This window comes from Haliaeetus leucocephalus, unplaced genomic scaffold, assembly GCF_000737465.1.
Source record: "Haliaeetus leucocephalus isolate CR32 unplaced genomic scaffold, Haliaeetus_leucocephalus-4.0 Scaffold351, whole genome shotgun sequence".
Taxonomy (NCBI): domain Eukaryota; kingdom Metazoa; phylum Chordata; class Aves; order Accipitriformes; family Accipitridae; genus Haliaeetus; species Haliaeetus leucocephalus.
Window position 1 is genome coordinate 59,139 of NW_010972787.1, and position 9,403 is coordinate 68,541.

General features: G+C 37.4%; 1 protein-coding gene across 1 annotated transcript in view; it reads left to right on the plus strand.

Moving 5' to 3' along the window:
* The window catches only part of CUL5 (cullin 5), a 28,664-nt gene extending 19,591 nt beyond the window's left edge, over window positions 1-9,073 (plus strand). The window contains exons 12-19 of the mRNA XM_010572588.1: window positions 2,020-2,152; window positions 2,686-2,817; window positions 3,460-3,583; window positions 4,335-4,510; window positions 4,629-4,790; window positions 5,482-5,600; window positions 6,918-7,041; window positions 8,243-9,073. Coding sequence (XP_010570890.1) covers window positions 2,020-2,152; window positions 2,686-2,817; window positions 3,460-3,583; window positions 4,335-4,510; window positions 4,629-4,790; window positions 5,482-5,600; window positions 6,918-7,041; window positions 8,243-8,437 — 1,165 coding nt within the window. The 3' untranslated portion in view covers window positions 8,438-9,073. The remainder of the gene's footprint in view (window positions 1-2,019; window positions 2,153-2,685; window positions 2,818-3,459; window positions 3,584-4,334; window positions 4,511-4,628; window positions 4,791-5,481; window positions 5,601-6,917; window positions 7,042-8,242) is intronic.
* Window positions 9,074-9,403: the final 330 nt, after the last annotated feature.

Genomic DNA, 9,403 nt, shown 5'->3' on the forward strand with positions numbered 1-9,403 from the left:
CTTCACATGGCAGTGGATCAGTGAATAGCAGCCTGTTTAAAATCAGATTTATTTGTAGTAATTGGGGATCTAGTCTTTTATAGTAGAGTAATGAGTCAATTTGTAAGCTGAATTTAATAACACCTTCCTGGGTTATTAATTCCAAAAACCTGAGCTGTATAACTCTTCTGTAACTTCAGTAAAAGTCCTGGGGAAGACAGGCAGTAATCTTCATGGGAATAACTATACCTGATTAAGGTGTAACCATCCACAAGCTGTTTACCATCTCCTCTTGTGCCAGCTGTGAGCGTGACCTGTCTGGGTGTTACATTTTTGTTTTGGTGCAGCATTAACCAGGCTAGTTTAAACAACTTCCAGTAGATTAAGCAGACCTGTGTGACTCCGGAAGAAAAACAGTACTTACAGTGGCCTCTCTAACTCAGCCAAGAGAAGGTAGCAGTCAGTTAATTTGATTGTTAACATTTAACATGTGATGTGCCACTTGAGTAGGAATCTATATATATATATATAGTTTGTAGTCCGATTTACTATGGAAAAAAAGCTTATGTAGCTGCACTGCCAGCTTCCCTTTCCAATAACTTCTAGTTAGGGGTGGCTGGGTATAAACATCTATTCAGCATTCTGGTTCTTCCTCTGTGTTTGGTATTGGACTAATGGTAAGCTTGGAGAGGGATTAGCTTTGCTGTTTTTATGTTATTGGAGGAACGCCTTCACAAAAGACTGGATCCCTCCTTTGTGTACTTCGTATAGATGTAGGCAAGGTAGAGGAGTTTTTTGGGTCTCTGCTAATGTTTCCATTTCCCCGGGAGCATCCCAAATCAATACCTCATTCAAACTGTGTTTCAGTCCTAAAGCTAAACCTGCCTAGTGGTTTCTTGGAAACCACCATGATGGCAATGGTCTTCTGTTCAGCATTCTTGTTCCCAAGCTCCTTCAAGTTGTCTACTTATGCAGCCTGGTTTAAGTAAAATGAAACTTCATCCTGCTTAACTTGTGCTATTAAGTTCAGCCTGAGAATATGGAGTTTTGTAATTTTTCATTGCTGTCAGGATCTTGAAGACTCCTGTTCAGAAATACCTGGGAACACATTGATTAAATAAGGGTTCTGTCTTGTAATAACCAAAAGACTAGTGATCTGCTTTTACTCCAAATGGTGTTCAGGAGGGCAGAAGACACTAGCCTGCAAGCTGCTTCATGAATTAAAAAGGACAAGTTGTCTGAAGAGTTTTAGCACTGTCTACACTAGCTGATGAGAGGATGAAAGAACAGGCAACACTGGGTTCCTGAGCATCCCCGCAGCTTCTTACCTGCTGTCTTACTTGCTGCCTTTGTTTTGGGCCCTTGAGACTAGCAATCAAGTCCGTGCCATCTGACTCTAGAAATAGGGATTGGTCCTTGGTGCTGTTTTATTCACCAGTCTAGGCACGGGCTCAGAACGCAACCTTGTGCTTGCATGCATTTTGAAGAACCAAAGTCTGTCTGCTGTAGCATATTCTGGTTCAACTTTAATCTGATTTTTATCTCCAAGCTGTTAGTCCACTGTTTATACCTGTTATAAAATAATTTTATCCTGTTACCATGCGATAGATGTGTTGGGTTTTGCAGTCTGTGAAGTGCGGTGCAGGAGGCTGTTCTTGAGACTTTTGTTAGAGCATAATGACAAGATAAGTGAAATATTTCACTGCAGCATTTGTTAATTCTTTACTGGAATACTTATGGCTGTGCAATAGTTAGCTGATTCAAACTGCAGCTTCAACATAATCCTTCATTGTTAGAGTTCTAAAATTAAAAGCAGTTGGAATGATCAAGCTGTCTGGAAACGTTTGGTAGTATTTATTCTTTCAAGAAGAAAAGGGAGTTATTCCTAATTTTTCATTAGTTTAACAACAATATGAATTCACCACCAGGATCCTTGCCAAGGGGATCAGGAAAGAGTGGCCTGTCTTGTTAACAGTGTGACTACTCCAGAATAGCAGGATTCTATACAGTTTGAATATATGTTGTTCTTCTTTTGTTTAGTGTTGGATTGAAAACACAGCCTGAATCCAAATGCCCTGAGCTTCTTGCTAATTACTGTGACATGTTGCTAAGAAAAACACCACTAAGCAAAAAACTAACCTCTGAAGAAATTGAAGCAAAGCTTAAAGAAGTGGTATGTTTTTGCTTTCTACTTCTCAATTATTCTGAACAATGAATTTGTTTTATTTCCTTATGTGGGTCGAGGCTTTGATCTTCAAAGATGGTTATGCAAGGTGTAATAATATGGAAAAGAGTTTATTATGTCATCAAGTGTGTGTGTGTTTCAATCTTGTAAATCATGCAGTGCTTCATGTCTCTTTGTCAGTTCACAAAATTAGTATGCTAAATTAATGGCTATATCAGACTGTAATGTATTACAGTAACTAATGTTAGTCTAGGAAATAATATGGGAGATTTTTACATACCAGTGTCAATGTCCTTTCTGATTTAAGAGAAGGTTTTTGATGGTTGACAAATGAAGAAATTGGGGGGGGGTGATATTATGAAAGATTCATAGCTGATGCCTGTGATAGTATTAACACAGTTGCTCTTAAGGCAATGTCAAAAAGCCTTTTTCTACTTCATAGTCTACAGTGGCATCTGAGCCTTGTCTGACCAACAATGCAAATAAATGTTAAAATCTACTTTTTTTTTTTTTTTTTACAGCTTCTGGTACTTAAATATGTACAGAATAAAGATGTTTTCATGCGATATCACAAAGCTCACTTAACAAGACGCCTGATATTGGATATATCAGCTGATAGTGAAATTGAGGAGAATATGGTGGAATGGCTCAGAGTAAGTAGCCTGACATCTTTTTTTGTGCCTCTTGCTTGTGGTATGAATTCCCACTCTTGAACTTAGATACCCTTCTTGCTTAGGTGAGTTCTATCTTAAATTGCAGGCCACTCAGGACATCTTACACTTCAGTTTTATTGCAATAGTTTGTGAAAGTAAAACAATTTAGCTCTTTTCGAAGAGAAATGTTGATCCTAATAGTGGTAGTGATAGATTTTAAAACATTTCACATATTACCTGAAGGCTTCATATAGTCCATATGCAAATGAGCAAAATGTACTTGTTTAGGTATGTAAATAATTTGAGATGTTTCTAATTGTGAAATCTTATTGCAGATTAGAATATTATTTGCATGTCTTAAACATTCCTTCAAGTCTCAGAATTCATTGATTTCTTAATGCATGCATATGTTCTTCAGCACTTGGATGTTTTTTAAAAGAATCATCATATGCCCTTAAGGGGTAACTACTTATGATCCATGCAAAAAAACTTTATATTGCGTTGCAGATTAACTGTTACTGTAAAGTGATGGTACATGTATACTTTAATGCTTTTCATTTTTTTGAGTTTATTATTTTAAAAATAAAGCTTTTTGTTCATAGTTATCTATGTAATAGTTTAGTGTTCTGTTTGTTTATACAGGAAGTAGGAATGCCAGCAGACTATGTAAACAAGCTGGCTAGAATGTTCCAGGATATCAAAGTGTCTGAAGACTTGAACCAGGCCTTCAAAGAAATGCACAAAAATAATAAACTTGCTTTACCAGGTATTGTTTTCAAATTATTTGCTATTTTTCATTTCTCATAGCGAAAAATAATTCTGTTGAATCTTGAGTTAAAAATTTTATGAACTGCAGGTTGAACATAGTCTTCAGGGTATTGTTACCCCTAGATTGGAAGTGTCTGTAGACTCTGCTTTCATTTACGGTTGACACTGAAGCTATATCATTCTGTAAGTTATTGTGTTGTGTGTTTTCATTATGAGCAGTCTTGTAGATACAGACTCCCTACTCTTGTAGATAAATTCCAAGCAGGGGCTTGAATCAGTATCAACTAGGTGAATGCCTGAACTACCCCCTTCTTTTATGCACTCATCATTCGTCATGAGTGCTTCGCGCTGTGCTCCTCCTTTATCTGCCAGCAGGAGGGCTGGGGGTGCATGCTATGAAGAGCTTAAATCACATTTCTGAGATTAAATTTCACTGGTGGGAGAGGCTGAGGAACATCCAGTTTTGGACCTGCTACTGCTGAAAACCCTTGAGTAGTGCTTACAAGCATCAGCTATAAAGTTGCATCAGGGTTTAAGGACCTCAGCAGAGGCAAGCCAAAAAACCAGAGATTTCAATCAGTGTTGCTGGCAGAAAGCCAGTGGTGCATAGAGTACCTTAATGTTTAAGTAGGTAGACACCCTGCTACTTTCTGAAAATTCAGTCCTCCATAATTGTATTTAGGAAAAAAAAATGCATTTTGTTTATCTGTTATACCTGGAAATTCACATAATCCAATATTGTCTTACAGCTGACTCTGTGAATATTAAAATTTTAAATGCTGGCGCCTGGTCTCGAAGTTCTGAAAAAGTGTTTGTCTCGCTGCCCACGGAATTAGAAGATCTCATCCCTGAAGTTGAAGAATTTTATAAAAAGAATCACAGTGGTAGAAAACTGCACTGGCACCACCTCATGTCCAATGGAATTGTAAGTGTATAGTTTTTGGTGTATCAGTCTCAATGACTGTACTTTCTGTGTATTTATATTAGTTAGAAAGCTTGTGATCCAGAAAGGCTTATAAGTAAAATTGTCATTCTATTCACAGATAACATTTAAGAATGAGGTTGGCCAGTATGACTTGGAGGTAACAACATTTCAGCTAGCTGTGCTGTTTGCATGGAACCAAAGACCCAGAGAGAAGATCAGCTTTGAAAATCTTAAACTGGCAACTGAACTCCCTGATGCAGAACTTAGGAGGACTTTATGGGTATCTCCCTTTATCTTGAAACAGATTTCTTCTTGATTTTTGTACTCTGAAATACTGGATTAGTATTTTTAAAGCGCTGTCAGATAACACTTTGAAACTGAAACGTGAATGCCTTTATTGCTGATTAATCAGTTGTAATGCTGTCTCCTTGCACTACTGCTGAGCACACACAGCCTTTACATTAATACATTCTCTCTACCCAATATTATCTAACTTAAGTTTTGGGAACAGCAAGATCTTTTTGACCATATGCTGCCTAAAGCACACAGTTATGATCGTGGTTTGTGGAGCGGGACTGGTCTAATTCTAGGAAATCAGTGGCACCTGATAAATAAATGTTGCTTAAAAATAACTTCAGTGTTTGGTCTATCAAACTTTTAATTATTTAGCTCAAGAATAAAGAGAGAAATGATGTAAATTAGACTTAACATCACTTCTGTAGCTATGAGTTCGTGCGTTTTACTTCATGTGATTTTACTTACGCTAACCCATTTCAGAAGGAGATTTGCTAAACTGTGTCCCCTCTCTGGTTTTACTAGTATCTTCTTGTTGCCCTCTAGCTCCAAACAAGGCTACGTGGTTCCCTCACTACAGTTCACGCTGTGCAGACTATGTTCTTAAAAAGTAATTGTTTCCATTTAGAAAGTCTGGTGTTTTATTTTCATTCTCCCCCCTCCCCTTTTCTCTGTAGTCTCTTGTAGCATTTCCAAAGCTGAAACGTCAGGTTTTATTGTATGAACCTCAAGTCAATTCACCCAAAGACTTTACAGAAGGAACCCTCTTCTCGGTGAACCAGGAGTTCAGTTTAATGTAAGATGATGTTTGAAAAGTAAAATAACAATGTAATATTTTATAACTAAAGGAATTTACTTGAAGTTAACCCTTGTTCTTTAAAGTTTTCAAGATTCGGCTAGACACATGCTTTGCTGCCCTATCCATACGTAGTTTTGGCGATAGTCATGCTTCAGCTAGGTGGATGGACTAGATGACCACCAGCAGCCCCTTCAGACAAACATTGCTATGATTCTGATTGCTGTGAAATTAAATTTCTTGAACACCTAGGGATGAGGTGCAAAATCAGAGGCTTTGCTATCTTCCTGTTACTAATGAGCCCATGAAATTTCATATGGGAAGAATAGCATGTAAGCAGAGCCCTAGTGCTGTATTGATTATTATACACACACACAAACACAGAGTTTCAAAAGCAGAGTGATAAGTTAAAAAAGGAAGTGAAACTACTTAATAATATGTTATGCTGTCAAAAGCCAGGCTTTTTGGTGTAGCTTTCACTGGAGAGGAGTGTCTTTATTTCAGCGAGAATTGCAGTGCTCTTTTACTGGTGCTTTGAAATCCTTCAGACCATAAGACAGTATAGAGAATATCTAAATGGATACTACATTCAGCATGTTTTACTTTGGTTTTTGCCTCTCTCTGTTATCAATGACTATGATTAAAACTGGCTCCTTGCTAGTAACCTCAGATTCTGGACCTCATACTCAGCAGCTGGATATCTGGATCTGTGGAGATAGAGAGCTGATAAATCTGCTTTCCTGGGGCTTAGTTTCTTGCCCAGAGCCACGATGTTTGTTCCTGTCATCAGGATCATGGGCTTTGGGAAATGATGAGAGGGCATGACAGAAGAGACAGGCTGTACAGAAAGCTTCTGTGTGACCACTGAAGAATGCCATCAGCTTTCTTTGTTACAATAGCTGTTTTTTGTCCTTCTTTTCTGCTAGACAGACAGTTCTTTTGATGGAATATCAACTAGTCCAATTTCCTGATATTTGTTGTAAGAACTTCCTCCAAAGAACCCTAGTTTTATATAATTAAACTGAAATCTGTTTCTCTGAAATTTTATTCTTTAAAATAGTACTGGTAACTATTCAACTTCGGACACTGTCAGTTTCAGCTGATGGATTTTTTTGTAATGCTAATATATTCAGGTTTTATTGTACGGAGACATTGGCGTTGAGTCTTTTCAGCCAGCTATCTCACTGCTGCAATGCTAATAGCCTATAAATATCTGATATGTGATGCTACTCCTTGCTGATGTAATTTAAGTTTAACAGGAATTCCTTAACTTAAAATGTATTTTTTGCTTATTTTCATGCAATACAACTTTTTCAGAAAAAACGCTAAAGTTCAGAAAAGGGGCAAGATAAATTTGATTGGTCGATTGCAACTTACTACAGAGAGAATGCGGGAAGAGGAAAATGAAGGAATAGTCCAGCTAAGAATATTACGAACCCAGGCAAGTAAACTGCCAGAGGAATATAAAATTACCCTATTTCTGTTGTTGTATTTTCATTATTGCATGCTGTCCACATTTGGACATTGACGTATGAAACAAATGCTTTTGAATCCTGTTGAAACTTACTGTTGCTATTTGGCTTATATCCTTTGTGAATACTGGATTTTGCATGTGTGTTTGTGCACTTGTAGTTATCAGCCTCCTGTTCTGATGTACCAGGTCATAGTTTTTAAAGAGGACAAAGCAGATATTAAGCAAGCGGTGAAGGCACAACTGTGTAGTGGTGATGGCAGCAGCAGATGGTAAAAGTGGACTGACTTGAGCCACCACCACGAACAAACAGTATTGTTGATCTTCACATCTCTTTTGACTGCTCTGTATGAAGAGAGTAGAGTGATCTCAGAGATGGGATCATGCTTTAGTAATAGCGGTGTGACTTTGAGAGGCCTCCTTTTCAGAGGGAAAGTTTGTAAGTACACCTTAGGTGTACAAACTGCAGCTTCCTGCTTTGTGATTGGTTGTCCTTCAGTCAGGTACTCATGTCAAATCTTTTGAGCGGACAGTTCTAAAAAAAATGAATTTTTTCGGGCATCAGAGATCATTACCTACAATGGAGTCTCAAAATTCCCTTTTTACCTTCAAGTTGCAGGTCTGTTCTATCAGTCAGATTAGATTCCAGGCCATGCACATTGTGAATTGTACCACCTGAGTTAACATCTTGGCCATACTTCCAGCAGAAGGATTAATGCCTGGTTGCATTTGTGAAATGAGAACTCCTTGTGAGTTCCACTTTGACATTAAGCTTGCATTTCATGAGGTATTCACAAGGTATGTCACAAGTCACACTGGAAATGGCGACTTCTGCTCAGAGAATGAATGAACATTAGGTTTTACTGAATAATTTACACTCTAGCGATAAGATTTAACTGCAGATTCTCTTTTGACTGGACTTGTCTTCCATCTCTTGCATCTTGCCAGTGCTTCGTTCTTTTCCTTTACCAACTTCTTTGTAAAAGCAGTTCAGTATCTACTTAGGCTAAGAAATGCAGCATATATCTGATTTTTAAGGCAAAATACAGATTTCCTTGCTGTCTTGCCTTACCAGGAGCCCCCTGTTAATGCTGTGTTCACGTTGTCACTTCACCCAGGCATTTAAAAAAAAAAGTAACTTTTTTTTTTTTCTCCTCTTGTCCCCTACCAGGAGGCTATCATCCAAATAATGAAAATGCGAAAGAAAATTACTAATGCCCAGCTTCAGACTGAACTGGTAGAAATATTGAAAAACATGTTCTTGCCACAAAAGAAAATGATAAAAGAGCAAATTGAATGGCTTATAGAGCACAAATATATCAGAAGAGATGAGTCAGATATCAACACCTTCATATATATGGCATAATTTGAGGACTCTGCAGGATGCTGAGAACATAAATGGAAGGGTGCTTGGACAGACAGCTGCAACAGTTTGTGCTGCAGAAGGACTTGTTTTGACTTTCGTTACGTATTAAAATCCCTGCCTTACCTTACAGAGGACTATATTTTGCCAATCTCATTCAGCTAGCATGATGGCATTCCCTTCATGTTGCACACTTTTAACAGCATGCTGTTTTGTGGGAAACTTGCATTCATGAAGAGCCCATTGTGAACTTTTTAAAGTAGATTTGATTTACACCCACCAGGAAGAATACAGGTTTGGGTTTTTAGATGACCAGTACTTGCACAAGGAAAAAATATTCAAATATTCATGCACTGAGGAACTGCTAATTAGTGTTGTTTTGGGTTTGGTTTTTTTTGTTTGGTGTCTTTTTTTTTTTTTAATGCAATTAGGACTAGAAGTAGCACTTTCACTTTTGTGTTTTGGATCAACAGAGTAATGTACTGTCCACCTTTGATCCTTTTTATGTAATAACATTTGAGAGACACAAACACATGCATCACAACTGATATGTATTTGTTACAGTTAAAACCTGTTGGCTAGAGCAGTGCTTCAATCTAGTAACTGGATTTTAATAATTGACACATAAGTGACATAAAAGTAATTCCAAGTCATGGGTGATATTTTTCCTTAAGCAAGAGATCATTGTTTTTAAATTGTTTGCTGTAAACAAGTGGATATACGTTATTTGTTACCTTGTTTGGATGGATGATTTGCTACAATCCTTTTTGAGAAGGTAAAGCTTTCTTCAATGATACTTTACTCTAAAAGCAGTTTTCATGTCTGTTATACTGAACAGAAATATTAAGTGTATTTCCTTGTACATTTAATATTTGTATTCCAAATATTTAAGTATGACTACATATATCTGAATGCATTAAAGAGTAATTGATGCACAACTCCCCCAGAAAGAAAATAACACTTGAAGAT